Below are 20,365 nucleotides of genomic sequence, written 5' to 3' on the forward strand. Positions count from 1 at the left end.
AAGAGAAATAGATAATGGAGAGAAAAATTTTTCAATAACTTTCTTAAATAAAGGTCTTATATTCAAGATATAAAGTGATTCAATTTTATGGGACTAACAGTCATTCCCTAAAGATAATGGTCAAAGGACATAAACAGGAGTTTTCAAAGGAAGAAATTCAAGCTATAAACCACCATATTTTTCAAAACAAAATTTAAAGTAACTGAACCCTCACCCCTATCAGACTGGAAGGTATGAAAAAAAGAAGAAAATGACTGATGTTGGAAGAATAGATACTGTGACTTGTTTGTCACTCTGGAAACTAATATAGAATAATTCCCAGAAAGTGAACCATGCATGCCCAGACATACCACTATTAGGCCAATGGCTAAAAAGAATTAAAGAGGACGAGCATCTATTTATACAGAAATATTATAGCAGCTCTTTTTGTAGTAGCCCCAAATTGGAAACTTAAGGGGTATGCTACTGAAGAATGACTAAACAAATTATGATATATGAATGTGATGGAATATCACTGTGCCATAAGAAATGTTGAAAAGGACAGCTTCAGAGTAAACTGAAAGAAAGGAAAGGGAGCAGAACTAGAAGCACCACTTTTTTTAATTGAGAAAAACAACTTTGTAGGACTTTTAAACTCTGATCAAGGCTTAATAAGTCACAAGTCCAGAAGAATAAAGTTGAAACATACCACAAATGGTAAATTTAAAATGCAGGAAGAGATTTTTGGACAAGATTAAGGGAATTTGTTTTGCCAAGATATGCAGATTTGTACTAAGGGCTGGATTTTTTGGATTAAAAAAAAAAATTCTCCAACAAGAAGGGAGAATAATGGGGGAAAAGAGATTAATTTTCTAAATGTCTATTAATTTCAAAAATTAAAAGTTCTGTGTTTCATGCATCTGAAAACATCAGGCTTCAGATAACTGCTTACAGGTCAAATATTGCTTCATAGACCCACTACAACATTCTGGACTTTTGGGATTTCTCACGAGACTTCAATTTTATTCTTTAACAAATGGGAAAATTTATTAGCCACATGACTAAAGAAACTCATCAATGAATTCAAGTCATTAAGAATTAAATCACAAGAGTAGTACCTCTGCCAAGGGGGTCTAAGTACAATCTCAAAAAGCTGTATCAGGTCTTTATTACTTTGGATTAAAATATCTGTAATCACAAAACCTTTTAAAAGGACGCTGAAAGAAATCACTTCCTTGAAGGGCAAACAAATTATAAACCAAAACCCGAATTTCCAGGAAGCTAATAAAACTTTATATTAATTTATTACCTAGTTTAATGTGTACACAAATCAAATTGTTGCTAAACAAAGGGAGCTTCCTAATTATTGGTGGCAATTAATGGCAATCATTTTGTTTGGTTTGAATCTTAATAGTCTAATGTCTATCAGGTCCAGGCACTGGGCAGAAGAGAATGGCAATTTTGGGCTTTCTTTCGCTAAGAGATGAAACCTGGGAGTTTTTAATTTAGGTATATAATACAACTATATCATAATATAACTATATTTTATAGATTTTCCCCCCATGAAGATAATTGAATTCCTCAATTTATTAAAAGTCCCTGTGTTCAATCTGAGCAACAACATAGCAGAGTGGACATGACACCAGACCTTGATAGTCATGAGAAACATGTTCAAGTACAACTTTAAATTGATTTATCATTTGCACAAAAGCATTGGCCACTGCCTTTTACCTGGAGTAGTTAGAGAAGGACTTTTATTTCCCCGTGGTTCCCATGGATTCAATTATCACTTCTCTCCAGATGATTCTCAGACCTTCTTTCCTAGTAACCTCCTGTCTGCTGCTCTAATCTCTCCTCCCTCCAATTCATGCTTCAACCAACTATCTAAGTGATATTCCAAAACCCCAAGCCTCACCAAAGAGCTCCCTATTACTCAATAAATTTCAGTGGTCTCAGCCAAGAGCCATTGAGACCCTGGCTTGCACCTCTTTCAAGACAGCCTAAGAAGACATTAAATTTCCTGGTTGTCAAGGTTTATAGAACACTCACTGACTTCAGTGAGCTTGCATCTTTTTGTACCCAGCCTAAGGGCAAAGTAGGATCATGAAAAAGAAAATCACTAAACACAAATATCCTCGGGTGGCCAGAATGCAGCACAGCTGCCAAAGAAGTCCTCAGGTATTAGCAACATCAAAAATGTATACAAATGTATAATTTTATTATCCAAAATGAGTTTCATAAGTTAGAAATATTAGTTACAATAAAGAGGGTAAGAAAAAGCAAAAGTCAGGTTATTTTCAGCTGAAGAAAAATGAACATTATGCTCTGAGTTATTTGCAAGAATAATTTCCCTTTCATAAAGCTCATTATACCAAACATTAGAGATAAAACTTCTCAGAAAAAATCAACATAAGGGATTTGTTTGTTTTTAATAGGAGTAACCCAAGCCCTATTGAAACCACTGCTATTTGAGATTTGAGATCAACAAGGACTTGTGAAAAAATTAGTAGTGTTCTTCAAAGAAGGTTCCCAGAGGTGTACATTGATGTATGCATGCCATGGCTCACCACAGCAAGTCTTCTCCAATCCTTACTATTTCCCAAATTATAAACAAATCTCTGTATGGATAACTCAAAGAAAAACACTCTGATTTTTTAAAAAGCACCCATAGGTAAAACAAAAAGAGATGCCATGGTTCAAGCCCTTCATTCCTTGAATGAGGGATCCGAATCCAAGCCCCCTTAGAGTACCCTAGTTGTGGATCTGGCTTCTACATCTCTGCAAAGGCAACTGGATTTGCTGGGCTTTAAGAAATCTTCAGATTTGAGGGGTTCCTCACTTTTTTTGTATCTTGGACCCCTCGGACAGTTAGTATGGTAAAATCTAGGGACCCTCTCTTATTTCTTCTCAGAAAAATGAAAAAGGCATTTATAAAATCAAATATCAATTATACTGTAATACAATTGTGAGAAATTTTTTTAAAGTTAGTTCATAAACCCTGGGTTTAGAACTCTTATTATCCTCCATGCCCCATGTCAGCACAGCCCAGGGGAGGCCAGAGAAATGAGGAGCTGCCACATGCTTACTTGGACCCTGGACAATTACTTTGCTTTTCTGAACCTCCATTTTTTAAAAGAGTTTGGACTAAATCATCTGTAGGGCCACTTCCAGCTCTAAATTCATAGGCACACAAGAGTTAGGGGTTATTTTTAAACATCAAAGTAGCAAGCCTGCATCTCTGTAGAGGAAATATGACAGCAAGAGATTGGAGAGATGGCAGGGCAGCAGCCCCGTTCTTCCCCAGCTTCTGCCCGCATTCAGGCCCTTGGCACCATTGGCCCAGACCCAGGCTGCTACTCCCCAAGTGTCCTCCCAGACTTCAGTCTCTCCTCACAGGGCTGACTTTTAGAGTCAAAAATCAACTCCTCTGTTTGACAATTTAAGTCCTTCCCACACTGACCCCAGCTTACACCTGCAGGCTCCTTAGTCACTTCTCAGACACTCTACAATCTAGCTTCTTTACTACTTAGGGGGATCCCTGGTTCATTAACCCCCTACCACAGTCAGATGTAAGCCCTGCCTATCAGCTCTGACTTGCCAGCCTTACAGGTACCAGCTTTTCTTTCATATAGACTGGGTCCGGGCAAACTGGCTTCCCCCAGCAAGGACCTGCTGTTCCAAGAGCCAGGCAATGTCCTGGAACCTCATGGGGATGTGCCACCAAAGAGAATGCAAACCTCCTGAGGCAAGGACAGTGTCACTTTGTCTCAGTAGGCCTAGCAACAAGCCCAGCAGGTGGCACCTATTTAGAAACCAGGAGGAGGAAGAGCCTTTAGAACCTCTTTTAGAGCTAAGCCCCCATCTCTCTTCCTGGGGTGTGATTAGTCCACCTTAGGGGGTCAGGAGACCTGGGGACAAAGCCTGGCTCTCCAATTATCCACAATGACCTGGGCAAGCTGCTTCAATTCTCCAGGCCTATTTCCTCATCTATCAGGTGAATCAGAGACACTAAGTAATCTCTAAACCTCCTTCCAGCTCTGAAACCTGGGGATCTTTTTCAACACTGCAGGCAGGGACTGATTGAAGGCTTTCCCCAGCTGGCAGGAACAAGGGATGGATGGAAGAAAACTTGTGACAAAACCTGCTCCCATCCTGAAGTCATGGTATGTATTTCTGGAGGACTCACTTTCCCCACATACTAATAAAACCTTAAGGGTCACTCCCCGGATCCACTGGAGCCCCATTTCTTTTTTAGTTTTTTTTTGACAATGTAGGGCCCCCCAAAGGTGTTGGCCCAAACTGTACCAGACTGGAGAGAGCCTGGGGGGAGAAGAGAAGCAAGGGAAGAATGGTTAAAGAGAACCGCCTGGATGAATCTGCTCCTGTGCCATGCCATAGCCTCCATCTTCAGAGGCCTTCTGAGGAGGTTCCCAGATGAAGAAATGCCACCACTATGAAAACAAAGAGCCTCAGCTGGCACATTAGCTGGTCCTGACAGCCAAGGCTGACACCTCAGAAGTCTGCAGTGCAAGAGCCAGTGGCAGGATCTGGTCTACTGCATGTATCTAGGAATCTGCTGGTCTTTAGTGCACCAATTATCCAGACAAGAACATTCCACCCTCTGTGCCTCTCTCTATTTGGCTCCTATTGTGTAAATCTGACTGGGAGCCCATGGGGACAACCTGGATGTTGTTTCAGAACATGACAGAAGCTTCTATAGAGAGGGATAGGATAACGGACAGAAAACTGGCTTTGGAAAGTCACAAGAGCCAGTTTCAAGGCCTGGGTCTGCTACTTACTGTGTGACTTTAAGGAAATCCCAGAGTTCTAAGATTTATCTGTGCAGTGAGCTGGAATTGTCCAGTCTAACACCTACAGGTGAAAAATCCAGGGTCCAAGAGGTGCTAGGACTTGCGCAGGAGGACACATCTCTTAAATGTCAAGACCCACACATGCATGCTAGCATCTTTGGGCCCTTCCTGTTGTCCCATGTGACTATTTCATCCCTGTAATGCAGGCACTACTCCTGCATCACACACAGGTCTCCATAAAGCTCCAATGAGCTCACATGCAAAAGACCACACAATGACAGCCGCTAATCTGTAAGAAAAGCCTCTCCAGAATCTCAGAACTTGGGATCTTTTACCCCCCATTCACATTAAGGCTAATCTGGAATACTTTATACCCACCCAAGTGTCATTCACATAATAAACATTACACACACACACAGCCCTCTGCATCAGCAAAGCTTGTCTTGTCTGGGACTGTATAATTCCTGGCACTGGAATCTTGAAGACCACTTAGTCTACCCCTTATTTTTCAAAGGGAGAAACAGCCTTCCCTAAGGCCCCAGAGGCAGGGCTAGAACCCAGGCCTTGAGACCCTTCCCACACTCCCACATAGTACCTCACAGACTCCTTAGCCGCTGAGGAAATCAATGGTTCAATTCTGTGGATCACCCTGAATATGGCTCTTCATCTGAAAAGTGTTCACACAGAACTATTTCTTTATAAGTGCTAGAATTAACAAAGACCAATGGGTGCTTCACTTAAGACCCTCTCAGATGATCACTGCCCAAATAAGTAATTGCCCTGGGGGCACCCCCCCCAGCTTAATGTGTTCACAAAATTCACTTTTTAAAAAAAGCCTTTTCTATCCATGTGGTCAGGACCCAAATCCTCAGTTAAGGCACGACTAAGACACGTGAGGATTTGGGGATTGGCATCCCAGCTGACACTCCTAGTTGGAGGAGCCCCGACACAGCTTCAGCCCACCCCCTTTCCCCCCCACATCCAACAGGAGCTGGCCAGGACGACTCCTCCGACTCTTCCCTGGCTGACAGCAACATGCTGGGGCAGCAGACGGGATCTGGTGTTGGAGAACTGCTTTCAACTCCTGACTCCATTAGCTCTCTGCAGAATCTGCCACAAATCACCTCTGATCTCAGTTCCCTCGTGTTTAAAAACAAGGGGACTCAATTACACGAAGTCAGAAGTTCCTTCCTCTCCCCGGTGTGACAGCGCATACCTTAATACAACTTGAAGGGCCCATGAATCCACTTGCTCCTTACCCCAACCCTGGAAGCCCGGCATCAGGGAAGAGTGACTTGCACCGTCACAAGCTGCTAAGACGCCCCCTAATCGCCTAGTACCCCAAAGAGGGCATCGAGGCTAGAAAGGGCCCCAAAGAGGGCGGGTGGCTTCTGCTTGGACCTCTCCCTTAGAGCCTCCTTCCCCCATGAAGCCCCTCCCCAGGAACCAGGGGAAGCCGGGGCGCTGGGCACTCTCCTTCCACAAGCCACCGGCAGCCCCTTTAGGCCTTCAGAGGCTGGGAAGGCCAAGACACAAAGGACCCCAAAGGAAGTCGTTCTGTCCAAACCCAAAGTTTGCCCCCCCTGACCCGAGGCTGATCCAAGGCTGACCCGGGAGTTTCCCAGAGACCTCGGGCACTAAATACAAAAAGGGCCCATGGGGAGGGGAGGGTGGACAAGTTGAGAGCGCTGTCCCCTCACACCCAACAGCAGACCCCCCCCCCAAAAGGCTTGTCAACTGAAGCCCCAGCAAGCTCCCGACCGCGGGGGGGGGAAGGGGGGTTGTAGCATGAAGGAAGGTGGAAGAAAGGCTAGAAATGAAGGAAAAGAGACCTTCACAAAACGGAACAATCCGCCGGCTAAGTTTTGGAGGGAGACGAAGGAGAGAAGGGAAGCCGAGGCTCGCTGGCCCCGGGGGCCGCCACTTCCCCGCGCGGCCGGGCACCCAAGGCCGGGGCCGAGGTCCTTGCCCTCAAGGTGTTTGCACTCCAGCCGCAGCCCGCAGATTGCAGCGCCGGGAGGGAGCAGGCCACGGCTGCTCGGAGGGGGAGGGGAGAGGGGAACCCTCCCCCGGCTCCACGGGGAAAGCCTTCCCTGGGGGCTCTAAGGGGGAAGCACCCCCTACTCCCAAGAATGCCTCCATTGTTCCCAAGCTCGGAAATCTGGACCCTTACGCCGCGCCCGCCCCCCCGTCCCGAGAATCCATGGGAATGGGGGAGGGGGGGTGGAACAGGAACCCCGATGCTTGCTCCCCCGGTGCCCAGCAAACCGTGCGCCCCTGCCGGGAAGGGGGCACAGCTGCTCCCCCCAGCGAGCCCTCCCCGGATCCTCACTGCCCCACTCGAGGGAAGGGGAGGGAGATGCACCAGCAGAAAGAAAGGGAGCCTCATCCGAGCCAGCTCCTGGGAATGGGGGAGCCACCGAGCCCTGCGGGGCCTGGCCCCCACCAACCCCCCCCCCCCGCGGCGCCCCTCCCCGGCCCACCCCGCCCCCACTCACCGGGCTCAGCGCGGGCCGGGCCTGGGGGCTCGGGCAGGCGGAGGCGGCGGCGGCGGCCCCGGCGCCATGTTCTCTGCTGCCGCTGCCGCCGCTGCTACCGCTGGTGATAGTGCTGCTGCTCCTGCTGCTGCTGCCGCTGCCGCCGCTGTCGCCGCCGCCCGGGCCGGGAGGGGGAGGGGCCGGCGGCGGGCGGGGGAGAGGGGAGGGTCCGGGAAGGGAGGGGGAGGGGCCGCGCTCTCGCTCCCTCCCTCACACCCCGCCGGGCTCGGGCTCGGCCGCCGCCGCCGCTGGGGGAGGGGCGAGGACAGGGGCGGCCGCTGCGAACGGCGGGCCGGGCCGCGCTGTACCGCGCCGCAGCCCTGCCCTGCCCTCCCCGGGCGCCGCCGCGAGACCCGGCCCGAGAGCGCGCTACGAGGCCGTGGGAAGGTGGCCGAGGGGCGGGGAGGGGGAGCGTGAGCCCCAGCGCGAGCGAGCGCACGCGCGATGTACCCCGGCCAACCGCCGCCGAGGCTGGACCGAGGGGGGAGGGGCAGGAAGGGGCGCGAGACCCGGCGCGAGGCTGGGGGGGTGGGGGGAGAGACGGGAGAGAGGCCCGAGCGCGCGCACGCTGCTCGGCGCGCGACACAACACTGCACGAGGGGGCGGAGCCTGAGAGCGCGCACGCCCGTCAAGCGCTAGCCGCAGCGGGGCGGGGGAGCGCGTGCGCGACAGCTTCTACTCTAGGGCCGCAGGAGGCACCCAGAGGCCGGGGTTAGGGGAGAGGGCGCGCCCGGTGCGAGGCCTCTCACGCCGACGCGCGCGGCCGCACAGAAGCTCCCAGCACCACCGCAGCAGAGGAAAGGGGAGGGCATATCGGCCTAGCGCGAACCCACCGGCTCGCGCGAGGTGTGATCCGCCAATGAGAGCGCGGGGCGGGCCTGAGTCGCAGCCCCCCGTGGGGAGCGAGCGGAGGGGGCACGCGGAGCCGCCTTAGGGAGCTCGAAGAAAACGCGGAGGGGAGGGCCAGGGCAGGGCCGCAGCCCGAGAGGGAGTTGGAGAACCTAGAGGGCGTGGTCCCAACCGCCCAATCAGGGACTTGGATTCCGTCGGTCCTGCCCCTGTATGGGCGGAGCCGGGCAGCGCGTGTTCTACTGCAGAGGCCTGCGGGTACTAGCTGGGCAGCCTCAGGAAAGCGGGGGGCCCAGGGCCTGGTCAGCACAGGCCCCCGGATCTGCCCAGATCCTCCAGCGCAGAACGAGCCGGACATGGGAAGGGACCAGCCCTGCTGGGCCCCGGTCCGCTTCAGAAGTCGATTGAAGCGCCCTCGAGCCCCGGACCTTTCTGCAATGCCCCCCTGCTTTCAAGGCTCCTCGGAGACTTGGCGGCTGGGGTGCCCTCCCCCTCTCCCTTCCCCATTTTAACGTCAGCGTAGAGTTTTTCATGTCTGCCGGTTGGGGGCGTGGCTTCTCGGTACAGTTCAGGTTCCTCAAGGGTTTGTTTCATGTCAGTATATAGTAGGCACCTAAAACGCTTGTCTTGTCAGGTTGAACGAAAGGCGGAGTCAAAATGAGGACCCTGGATTTGGGGCCGCTCTTTACCATCTGTTTGCCCATAGAGCTCACTTCCTGGGGTCAGTCGGGTGCGTGGTCCGTGGTCCGAGGTCAGCTGAGCTTTGAATGAAGGCAGGCATTCTGAGATGTGAAAGTTAAAGAAGGAACAGGACCTGGATGAAGGCACATGGGCTGAGAATGGGATTGAGACAGTCCGGCCCCTCTCCATTTTAAAGATGAAGTATACAAGGGGTGTTAGGGAGAACCAGCACCTCTGGTGATTCAGCTTGCACACCCCTTTTTAGGGCAACTCTTCCACCTGTAGAGTCCTCCCAGCACCCAGCTCTCAGCTGTAGCTCTGAAAAGCTACAGCAAGAACAGCATTAGAGCTCCTGTGACCCCCTCTGCAGCTGGACTAAACCAAATTGAGGGTAACAATGGGTCTCAAACCGGCAGTGAGTTAGGGGGAAGTCTGCCCCAAGCATGTGAAGACCTCCCCTCCCCCCATGACTGAATGAAAAGAGCTTATTCCAGTGGCCATGCGGGCAGCTAATGCAGATGCTGTGGCGTTCTGGGAGCTTGGTCAGACATCAAAGTTGCCTGTCATCCACTGACTCCCCAGCGCTTGCTGGTCATCCTGCCTTCTGCCCTGCTGCTGCATTCTGTGACTCCGGAAGAGAAAGTAAGGCTGATGACTTGGGGCAGCAGCGCTGTCTCACTTCAGTCCCGTTCTCCCTGAGGCTGTCATTCCTTCTCTTTGGAGACAAAGAACAAACTAGAGGTAGAAGAGGCCTCAGAGGGAGTCTAGGGCCTGGACTCTAGGCCAGTGCCTTCAGCAAACGAAACTGCTCCCTGAGGAAGCAGAAGCCGAAGGTCACACAGCTGGTCTATCAGAATGAGGTCTGGGACCCAGGTTTTCTAACTCCACACTGCAAGATTGAGTCTGGAAGGGCCCTCAGGGACCAGGGAGTCCAGCTTCTTCCTTTTTAGATACATATCATAGAGTGATGATTTATGGTGTTTGTCCTCCTGGAGGGATGATGTTGCTTACCGAACTGATCCTTTTAAAGTGCTTCCCAGAATGAAGATTCTTAATAAATACTGTGTCTCCTCCTTCCCATCCCCTCAAGGCAATATAGACCTGAATTTGAATCCTGCCACAGGCTGTGACCCTTAACCTTTCAGTGTTCTGGACCACCTTCAGAGCTGCAAAGACAGTGCTGACCTGTATTGGAGGAGAAATTTTCACTACCCTCGAGTTCCCTTAAACAATGAAATCCCCAGATCCAGTCCCTGTCCCTATGTTTCTTTACTTTTTACAATAAATACTTGCTAATTGATACACATGAGAGGTGGTCATAGAGTTCCCTGTTTTGGTAAAAATTCATAAGCATTTATTGAGTGTCAGATATAAACTCTGGCATTCTAAATTCTTTACAAGTTAGTCCCGGTTTTCACCCTAATTCTACCCTACTTCTTCATGTACTCCATATTAGGTCCAACCTAACTCATACTGAACGCTGTGCCTCAGTACAGTTCCTGTGCCTGGAACTTGAACCCTCTCCCTTCTGGCCCCATAGAATCCATTACTTCAAACTTTGCTTCAGCACTATCTTCTGTCCCTGTCATTCCCCGACAATGGCTGGGTCCACCCTCCCTCACTATTTCAGATTTATTTGGTATATCCTTTGGTAGGTAATATTTCATTTTTTTCTTGAAATTCCTAGTATTAAACAGAAAATAAAATCTGTGATTTGTTTGTCCATATTTAGCTTTCCCATTAGATTGTAAGCTCTTAGAGGGCAGAGACTGTCTTTTTTTGGTTTTGTTTCTCCTGCCTGTACATAGTAGAACTTAATAAAAGTGGATTTATTGGCTGGCTCCAAACCACCTGGGGAGAAAGTTCCTTCTACTGATTCAGATCAGCATGTTCTCTGGAATTTCCTTTAAGGCAGTTTTGTAAAGAAAAGCTTCTTAAACTGTGGATCTTGTCTCTATTTGGGGTCTGGGGATTTCAAAAAAATTGGCAACAATAAAAGGTATCAAATATTCTGCCAAGATTTAATTCTTTATGTAAAAACAAACTAGCCGATCCATCTCATTAGTATGCAAATTTTCTTTCTCTTTAATAAATGATAAAATTGCATTTATACCAAAAATTTGTTTTAAAATAAATGTATGATTTATTATCAGTGAGTGTTTGGTTTGTATATCTATTTTATATACTTATATACCCAAGATTGGATAAAAATTTCTTGGGCAAAAAAGAGGTTGCAAATGGGAAAAGTTTGGGAAGCTCTGTAGTGAAACCATTCTCGGAGGTTAAATGATTTTTCCCAGAGTCAAACAGAGGACTGGAAACCCAGGTCTCCACAGCCAGCTCTCTAAACACTAGGCCATACTGGCTTTCTAGGAAAAAAAAAAAAAAGTAATCGTCTACTGGGCCTGTATCCCAAAGACATCACAAAAAAGGGGAAAGGGACCCACATGTGCCAAAATGTTTGTGGCAGCCCTTTTTATAGTGATTTGTTTGTCCATATTTAGCTTTCCCATTAGATTGTAAGCTCTTAGAGGGCAGAGACTGTCTTTTTTTGTTTTGTTTTGTTTTGTTTTGTTTGTTTCTCCTGCCTGTACATAGTAGAACTTAATAAAAGTGGATTTATTGGCTGGCTCCAAACCACCTGGGGAGAAATTGAGTGGATGCCCATCAGTTGGAGAATGGCTGAATAAGTTGTAGGATATGAATGTTATGGAATGTTATTATTCTGTAAGAAACGATCAGCAGGATGATTTTAGAGAGGATGATTTGCTGGAGAGACTCACATGAACTAATGCTAACTAAAGTGAGTAGAATCAAGAGCACATTGCAGATAGCAACAGCAAGATTATGATCAATTCAGATAGGCAGGGCTCTTTTCAACAGGTAATTCAGGCCAATTCCAATGGTCTTGTGATAGAGCCATCTTCATTTAGAGAGAGGGTTGTAAATGCCGAGTGTGGATCACAACATAGTTTCGCTTTTTGTTATTGTTTGCATTTTGTTTTCTTTCTCATTCTTTTCTTTTTTGATCTGAATTTTCTTGTGCAGCATAATTGTGGAAATACGTATAGAAGAATTGCACATGTTTAAACATATATTGAGTCACTTGCCATCTAGGGGAGGAGATGGGCGAAGGGAGGAAGGAAAAAAATTTGGAACACAAAGTTTTGCAAGGGCCCAAGAAATTTTTGTCCAATCTTGGGTATATAAGTATATCAAATAGATATACATACATACATAGTTGAAAACTATGCATATGTTTTGAAAATAAAAAAAATTATTAAAAAAAAAAAGCAGTTGGTTAATATAGGTTTGTTGATTGCCAGGTTTGGAGGCAAAAATGAACAGGCTATGTCCTCATAGTGTTTACATTCCAATGGGGATAATCAGGAGTTTGCAAATGAATACAAAACAGAATAGTGTGGAGCGGGAGAGATTGTGGGAGAATCAGGTGGGTGGGGAAAGCTACCTCAAGGAGAAGACGGGAGGCCCCTTGGGGAATGGTTACCCTAGAGGGATGAATAGAAGGCTTAGCTGGTAAATCCAGCAACCTCTGGCTTTGTTTCTGAGGTTGAGGATGGAATGGGAGGGAGGGGGAAAAGGGAGAGAGGAACAAGCAGGTATTAAGCACCTACTACGTGCCGGGCAACTCGCTAAGCATTTTATGGATATTATTTCCTTTGATTTGGAGGATGGATTTAGAGTTGGTAGAGCCCCAGGGATTTTTTTTATCCCCAAATCTTGGCACGTGGTAAGTGCTTAATAATTACTTCTCCAATTGAATCTGGCCCAAGCACCTTATTTTACAGAAAGGGAAACTGGATCCCAGAGAAGGGATCCCTTATCAAAGGACACAAGTTGTGGTAAGTGACTTTCCAGGACTTTAAATTCATGCTATTTCCAGTCCATTTTAAATTGCAAGAATATAGATAAAATCTAGGACTTTAAAAATCTAGGGACTTCAAAGGCGATCTAGTAAAAACAAATAAAAACCATTTACAAACCAGGAATTTATGGCCCAAAGAAGACACCCAAGGTCCTACTCCTAGGGAGGTCACGCTATGCTGGGATTAGAACCCAGAGCCTCTGTCTTTGAGCTCGGGCTTTTCCCATGCTACCAGACATGAATCAGCAAGAACAGAAATCTCACCTCCGGGTATGTAGCAGAAGGAAGCCTCCTCCCCCACACCTCGTGCCAGGCCTGGGCTCCAGTAAAAATAAACAGACAAGTCAACAATTAGCAGACTTATGTAAGGATTGCCAACCGGAACTGCTCTCTGCTGTCTCCAGCATCCCTCCAGGCCCTCAGGACTGACTGCCCGAACCAGGAGGTGGGCAGGGGCTGGTTTGGGTGGCCTCCATGCAATGACCCGGGTTTGAGAAGGCAGCTTTGCCTAGAAGGTTCCCACTTCATTGCCCCCTCCGGATTTTGCAACAGGGAGCTCCCCCGGGGTGGGGGGTGGGGTCCGGAGTGGAGAAGGGAGCTGTTCTTGCTGACTGAGAGGGCTTTGGATTGGGGCTCAGAAGGACCTTGAGAAGCCCCTTTTCTGAGGACGACTTCTTTATTTGTAAAATGAAAGGAAGCTGTCATCTCCAGTCCCTTCAGTCCATGGTCCTCTGCAACCTTGTCCACGTTTGCATGTTGGCAGCGTGCCCCTGGTCCCGGACATTTACTGGGCGCCAGAAGGGCAGCTCTTCACAGAATGCAAGCTCCCTGCCCTCGTGGAGCTTACAGTCTAGGAGGGAATCAAGCCTTCTCCTACAAGGCTCCCATGGGGAAGTGCACAGAGCGCGGACTTGACCAGCGTTAGTCATTCTTCAGCTGCGTCCAGCTCTTTGTGACACCATTTGGCGTTTTCTTGGAAGACACTAGAGGGGTTTTCTGATTCCTTCTCCAAGACATTGTATAGAAACTGAGGCAACATCAATTGGAGAACGGCTGAATAAATTGTGGTATATGAATGTTATGGAATATTATTGTTCTGCAAGGAATGACCAGCAGGAGGATTTCAGAAAGGCCTAGAGAGACTTACAGGAACTGATGCTGAGGGAAATAAGCAGGACCAGGAGATCATTATATACCTCAACAACAATACTATATGAGGATCAATTCTGATGGACGTGGCCCTCTCCAGCAATGAGATGAACCAAATCAGTTCCAATAGAGCAGCAATAAATTAAACCAGCTACACCCAGTGAAAGAACTCTGGGAGATGACTATGAACCACTACATAGAATTCCCAATCCCTCTGTTTTTGCCTGCCTGCATTTCTTATTTCCTTCACAGGCTAATAGTACATATTTCAAAGTCTGACTCTTTTTGTACAGCAAAATAACTGTTAGGACATGTATATTTATATTGTATTTAATTTATACTTTAACATACTTAACATGTATTGGTCAACCTGCCGTCTTGGGGAGAGGTGGGGAGAAAGAGGGAAAAAGTTGGAACAAAAAGTTTTGCAATTGTCAATGGTGAAAAATTACCCATGCATATATCTTGTAAATAAAAAGCTATAATATAATTTAAAAAAATACTACCAATAAAATGGGATACCTTTTTTAAAAATTAATGAGAGTATATGCACTGAAAATGAATATAAATTCAAATGTAAGTTCAAATTAAAACAAAGAAACTGAGGCAAACAGGGCGCAGTGACTTGTGAAGGGGTCACCCAGCTGCTAAGTATCTGAGGCTGGATCCTGATTCTGGGGCTAGCACTCTATTCACTGCAGCGCCACCTAATGACCAGCTAGATCTCTTAGCTGCCCAATCCCCTGTCAATCACTCTCCTTGACAAAGAGGGGGACAACATATACACAACTATGTACAGGCAAGAAGCAAAATCAGGTTAAATCAAGAGAGAGAAGGGTTCAGGAACAGAAGGAGGGATGCAGATATGAAAGAAAGTAGTGAAAATGCTGCCTAAGCCACTGGAGGTTCAGAAACTTAAGCACTCTGGAGTAGTATTTTTGTTTTTGTTTTTCTTTTTTCTGAGGCAATTGGGGTTAAATGACTTGCTTGGGGTCACACAGCTAGGAAGTGTGAGTGTCTGAGGCTGGATTTGAACTCAGGTCCTCCTGACGTCAGGGCTGGTGCTCTACCCACTACAACAACTAGCTGCCCCCGTGGGCATTTTCACTACCAACTTCCACACCTGGAATGCTCTTCCTCTGTAATTCTGCCTCCCAGCTTCAAGACCCACCTTCTACAGGGAGCCTTTCTAGAACCTTCCCTCTTGATTTCCTCTGTACATAGTTATTTGTATGCTATCTCCCTCATTAGATTGTGAATTCCTTGAGGGCCGGGATTGTTTTCTTTGAATATTTGTCCCCGCCTAGCTTAGCCCAAGTGCCTAGCACATAGTAGGCAATTTATAAATGACTCCAATTGCATTATGTCCTCCTCTTAGAGGCCTTTGAATCGAAATCCCTTGTTTTATAGGTGAAGAAACCGAGACCTTGAGAAGCTGAGTGACTTGTCCAGGGTCACACAGTAAGCACTCTGTCCCTAACGGCAAAGGGAGGCTAGGAGGCGAGACCAGTTCTGCGGGAGCCTCCGGGCTTCACCCTGGAGGGCATTCTAAACGAGCCAATCAGAGCGAGCCCTTCTGAAAGCCAATGGGAGAAGAAGCCCATGGGCAGAGAGGGGAAATAGACCAATTAGAATGAACTTTTGTAGGCGGACTCTGCTGGGCCGCTCCAAGGCGAAGGGGAGGATCTTGATCTCTCCCACCCCGGGGTTTAGGGTTCCTTCTAAGGGGTCACGCCCCCGACCTCGGAGCGGGTCTGAATCTTGGGGACTACCTTTATTCTCCCGGAGAATTACGCAGGGGGGGAGGGTGTGTGCTTTCAGGACTACACTTCCCAGAATGCAAGCCTGGGCATCTTAGCCTAAGAGGAGGCCACTGGGCTTCCTTATAGGCTCGCCCGAGGCCGTCACAAAGCTAGGAGGCGACAAAGTGGCATTTAAACGTGGGACCTCGGATTGCTACTACTGAGCTCTTTCCGCTACTCGCGGCCTTCGGGAAGCCGTGGGGAAATGGTGCCCCCTGGTGTCCAAGCTCGTGCTACTAGAACTATGACTCCCGGGACGAGAGGAGCTGGGAAGAGCGGAGCATGCTGGGAAGGGAGAGACGGCGCTCCAATGCCCACCGCCCTGAACTACAAATCCCAGCGACTGCCGCGCGGAAGGGAGGTGTCGTACCGGATGTCCGTTTCGGCTGGGGCCCGGAGAGCAGCCTGAAGCCGCGGCTTTGGAAGTCACCCAGCCTCCGCGGGACCCCGGAGATCGGGGAGATCGGGGTGGGGGCTCGACCCCGAGGGATCACCATGGTAACGGGGATCACGCGGGCAAGAATCCTTGGGCCATGTCAGTCTTCTCTGACTCCTCTATTCCCCCCCCCCCGCACCTCCCCCCAGGCCGGGTCCGTTGGTTCTGACCGCGTCCTGGAGTAACGGAGTCGGGATGGACCACGGAGGAGTGGAAGGGGGAAACAGAGAAGGCCTTCAGTGTGGGGGAGGGGCGGGCGCGGAGAACCAGCTATCTGGCCGGGAGCTTGAGACCTGCAAAACACCTGGAGGGGGAGGGGTGTTTGAGACCAGGAAGACACCGGGAGGGGGGGGGGGTGTTTGAGACCAGGAAGACACCGGGAGGGGGGGGGGGTGTTTGGGATTTAGGGACGTTGAAGATCCCGGGAGGGGGAAGGGACTTTGGGACTTAGAAGACACCTGGAGGGGGAGGAGGAGCTTGAGTTTTGGGGACCCAGAAGACACCGGGAGGGGGAGGAAGAACTTGGGACTTTGACTTAGAAGGCACCGGTAGGGGGAGGGGGAGCTTGGGTCTTTGGGACCTAGAGAGCCCTTAGGGAGGGAGGGGGATCATGGGTCTCAGGGACCTAGAAGGCCCCTGGAAGGGGAGGGGAAGGGAGCTGGCAACCTTGAGGGGAGGGCGGGGAACTTAGAAAGTGGGACCCTGAATAGCTGAGGAGGAAGTGTAGAATTTGGAGACATGAAGGGGGAGTTTAAGCTGGGACCCTGAAAGGAAGAGAAGGGAGCGTAGAAGCCTCCAGCCCGGGAGGGCCACGAAGAGCTTTAGGAGCTGTTGAGCCCAGGGAGAGGGTGGGCTCTGGGGCCTGCCGCTAAGAAGAGCCCAGCCCCCTCCCCGGCCCTTGGGGCTCTTCCTCACTTCCCCAGGGCTGGGCTAGTTCCTGGCCATGGTAGGAAGCAGTTCCCCTGAGCTCAGCAGCAGGAGGTTGAAGCCAGTGTCCCCCGGGCAGCTGAGCTGGTGACTCAGACCCAGCAATTACAGAGCAGCAGAAATCCGCCCCCAGCTCAGAGCCCCGAAGCTTGAGGGGGGCGTCCCCCCAAGTCTCACGCCGCCTCCCTTCCAGGCTTTGCCCGGGCCTCCCCCTCTCCTCTCTGCTCATGGCTTCCTGTCCTGTCTCTTGTCAGATCCGATTCATTCTCATCCAGAACCGAGCGGGCAAGACCCGCCTGGCCAAGTGGTACATGCAGTTTGACGATGATGAGAAGCAGAAGCTGATTGAGGAGGTCCACGCTGTTGTCACAGTCCGAGACGCTAAGCACACCAACTTTGTGGAGGTGAACGCGCCCCCCCCCCCCGCCCCCACCCCACAGCCTCCTCTTCTGGAAGGATGTTGAGAAGGCAGATGGGGGGAGGGGGTACAGGAAGTTTAATCCAGCCTCAGTTTCCTCATCTGTAAAATGGGAATTGAATAGGGCCTGCCTCCCAGGGTAGTATCAAATGAGATATTTGTAAAATGTTTTGCTGACACAAAAGCTTCCTATGTGAGTGTTAGTTCTTGTGTTAAAAGCTGGCACAGAGGGCAGGGAGGTGGCACAGTGGATAGAGCATCAGCCCAGAGTCGGGAGGATCTGAGTTCAAGTGTAACTCCAGATACTTGACACTTATGAGCTGTGTGACCCTGGACGGCTCACCGAACTCCGACTGCCTCGGGAAAAAAGCCGCTCCGTATTGGGGTCATCGCCCTGAGTGCCAGTAGGGAAGGCCTGGGCAGCGCAGAAGACTCGGGGGACACTGCCTCGGTCTGTAAGGGGTGCGTGGAGGAAGCTTGACCTTAAGGGGATCTTGCTGACTGGCAGGTCTGGGTTCTGTGGAGGAAAACCGTCTCCATGTGCACGCTGTCCCAGCTGGAATGGGCTCCCCAGTGGCAGATGCTGGAGGGGTCCCGAACCACCACGAGTCAACCCTTCTTTCAGCGAGGATTTATTACGGCCACTGGGGCTGTCCCCAGGCGCAGGGGCTGGGCCCGGTGGAGAGCCCCGAGATTGGGTCTGCCTGGATGTGCCCCTCCCGCCTCGGCTGTGAAACACTTCCCACGAGTGGGTCAGCTGGGCCTTCTGTGGCCTGCGGGAGCGAGGCTTCCTGCGGGCAGAGCCTGGGCGCCTTTGGGGCCCTCCTGTGCCCGGCACTGGCTCAGTGCCAGCCCCGAACCTGCCCTATTTTATCGGGCTGTGCTGTGGAGGTGGGTTACAAGAGTGAGCCTCCGGCAGCTTAACTTCTCCCGAGGCGCTCACGGCCTTGGGTGCATTCGTAGGAGATGCTGGTATAAGGGCACTTTAGCCAAGACAGTCTCCCCAGCTGGGGGGGGGGGGGGGCTTGGGGGGCCTGAGGAGCTGTCCAGGCCATGGACAGAAGTGAAGTCTCATTAGGAGGATAAGGACGGGGGAGGGAGCAGGGCAGGGTCAGAGAGCAGTGCGGGACCCCGCGCTGCCCCTCTGGCCACCTGGGAGCTTGGGCTCTGCCTCCTGGGCCTCCCATCCATCTGTCCCCCAGGCTTCTTGCCCTGCCCCTCCCACCTGGAGCGCCTCGCTGCAGTTACCAGGTGGGCCACAAGGTGGCGGTGCTCCTACAGCGAGCCCTGGGCAGGGAGGGGGAGACAGGAGGAGGGATGGAGGTGAGAGAAGAGGAGAGAGGAACCATGGTCCTTTCCTAGCACTGAACCCGAGGGTGCCGTGGGACGGGGAAGCCTTTCTCCTGCTCTGCCGTGGGACCCTGGCCCCCACTCTGAGCCCGGGGCCGTGCAAAGGGCCGGTCAGACCTGCTGTCCTTTGGAGCCTCCCGGGGCTGTCTGCCTGCTTCTGTCTCTCCCCGCCCCCCCCCCTTTCCCTCTATCTCCTCTCTGTCTGTTCCCTCCGTTTCTTCTCTCTGACTCTTCCCCTTCTCTGTCTTCCCTCTCCCCTTCTCTCCATCTCTGCCCCTTGGCCCCAGTGACCGCCCACTTGTGCCGGGCCTGTGCCCGGTGAGGGGCTGGCTGCAGTGGCCCTGGCGGCCCTCGTGGCCCTGACCTCCGGTTTCTCTCCTCCCTTACCTCCAGTTCCGCAACTTCAAGATCATTTATCGCCGTTACGCCGGCCTCTACTTCTGCATCTGTGTGGATGTCAACGACAACAACCTGGCCTACCTGGAGGCCATCCACAACTTTGTGGAGGTGGGCCCGGGGGTAGGGGAGGGGGGCAGGGAGGTCAGCAAGGTCCCAGCATGGGGCTGGGGGAGCATCCTGGCTTGGGGGCGGTGGGCTGGCCCTGCTTTTTGACCACATCAGCTTCCATCCTATCCCTCCGGCTCCCGAGTCCTCACTGCCTCTGTTTCCCTGCCTCTTAGGTCTTAAATGAGTATTTCCACAATGTCTGTGAGCTGGACCTCGTCTTCAATTTCTACAAGGTAGGGAGCCCTGGGGTGCGGGGGGCCCCGATCCGGATTCCCCCCTCCCCCCGGAGGAGTCGGCTGAGGCGAGGGGCTCCCCAGACCTGCTCGCCCTCGGGCCCAGCCCCTGTCCCTCTGTCTGCAGGTTTACACGGTGGTGGACGAGATGTTCCTGGCCGGGGAGATCCGAGAGACCAGCCAAACAAAGGTGCTGAAGCAGCTCTTGATGCTGCAGTCCCTGGAGTGAGGGGGCCCGGCTGGGCCCCACCCTGCCCCCACCCCTCTGTCCTCCCCCTCCCCCAGCAGATGCTCCGAGTTTACCGTCTGGGACGGCGGGACCACACCCTGGCCGGGATCAGGAGGAGGGGAGCCCCTTGTGTGTGGTGCCATAGCCCCTGGAACCCTGCGGTCACGGCAGCGCCGCCGTGAGCATGTGAGCGAGCCCGTGTGTCTGCGTCCGCGTGCGTGTATGTACATATGTGTGTACCTGGAGCTCCCAATAAAGTTGTGGACCCGGCCCGCCCAGCCCCTCTCGCCGCGCCGTCTCCCCCTGGGATCAGCCTCTTCCTGGGCCCTTTCTCCGCTTTCCCAGCCTCCTCTCGGTGCCTCCGTCTGGGCGTCCCCGGGCCTTTTAGGAACAACTCTGGGGCCTCGGAGAGACCCTCTACCCCAGCCCTGGCCCCCTGGCTTTGCAGGGCTGGAAATGGAGGCCGACATCAGAGCCACGCTCGGCCCGGCCCGCGGCGCCTCTTACCAGACTCCCATCCCCACCCCCCGGGGTCTCCCGGGCGCCATCTCTGGCCTCGGCCTGTGGCTTT

The 20,365-nt window shown here is 51.2% G+C and overlaps 2 protein-coding genes across 3 annotated transcripts in view; one reads left to right on the top strand and one right to left on the bottom strand.

Annotated features, from left to right (window-relative positions):
* The window catches only part of ARHGAP35 (Rho GTPase activating protein 35), a 136,426-nt gene extending 128,805 nt beyond the window's left edge, over positions 1 to 7,621 (bottom strand). Inside the window, 1 exon segment of the mRNA XM_051989308.1 lies at positions 7,289 to 7,621. The gene's annotated coding sequence lies outside the window, so the exon portion shown is untranslated.
* An 8,340-nt stretch (positions 7,622 to 15,961) lies between these two features.
* On the top strand, positions 15,962 to 20,064 carry AP2S1 (adaptor related protein complex 2 subunit sigma 1). Of its 2 annotated transcripts, XM_051989319.1 has the most exons (5): positions 15,962 to 16,192; positions 17,312 to 17,461; positions 19,219 to 19,332; positions 19,506 to 19,565; positions 19,693 to 20,064. In XM_051989319.1, the coding sequence occupies exons 1-5, from the start codon at positions 15,977 to 15,979 to the stop codon at positions 19,792 to 19,794; spliced, it is 642 nt and encodes a 213-aa protein (XP_051845279.1). In that variant the 5' UTR covers positions 15,962 to 15,976; the 3' UTR covers positions 19,795 to 20,064. The 2 variants fall into 2 exon arrangements, with proteins under 2 accessions (XP_051845279.1, XP_051845280.1); XM_051989320.1 differs by lacking the exon at positions 19,219 to 19,332.
* Positions 20,065 to 20,365: the final 301 nt, after the last annotated feature.

Source organism: Antechinus flavipes, chromosome 3, assembly GCF_016432865.1.
Source record: "Antechinus flavipes isolate AdamAnt ecotype Samford, QLD, Australia chromosome 3, AdamAnt_v2, whole genome shotgun sequence".
Classification (NCBI taxonomy): domain Eukaryota; kingdom Metazoa; phylum Chordata; class Mammalia; order Dasyuromorphia; family Dasyuridae; genus Antechinus; species Antechinus flavipes.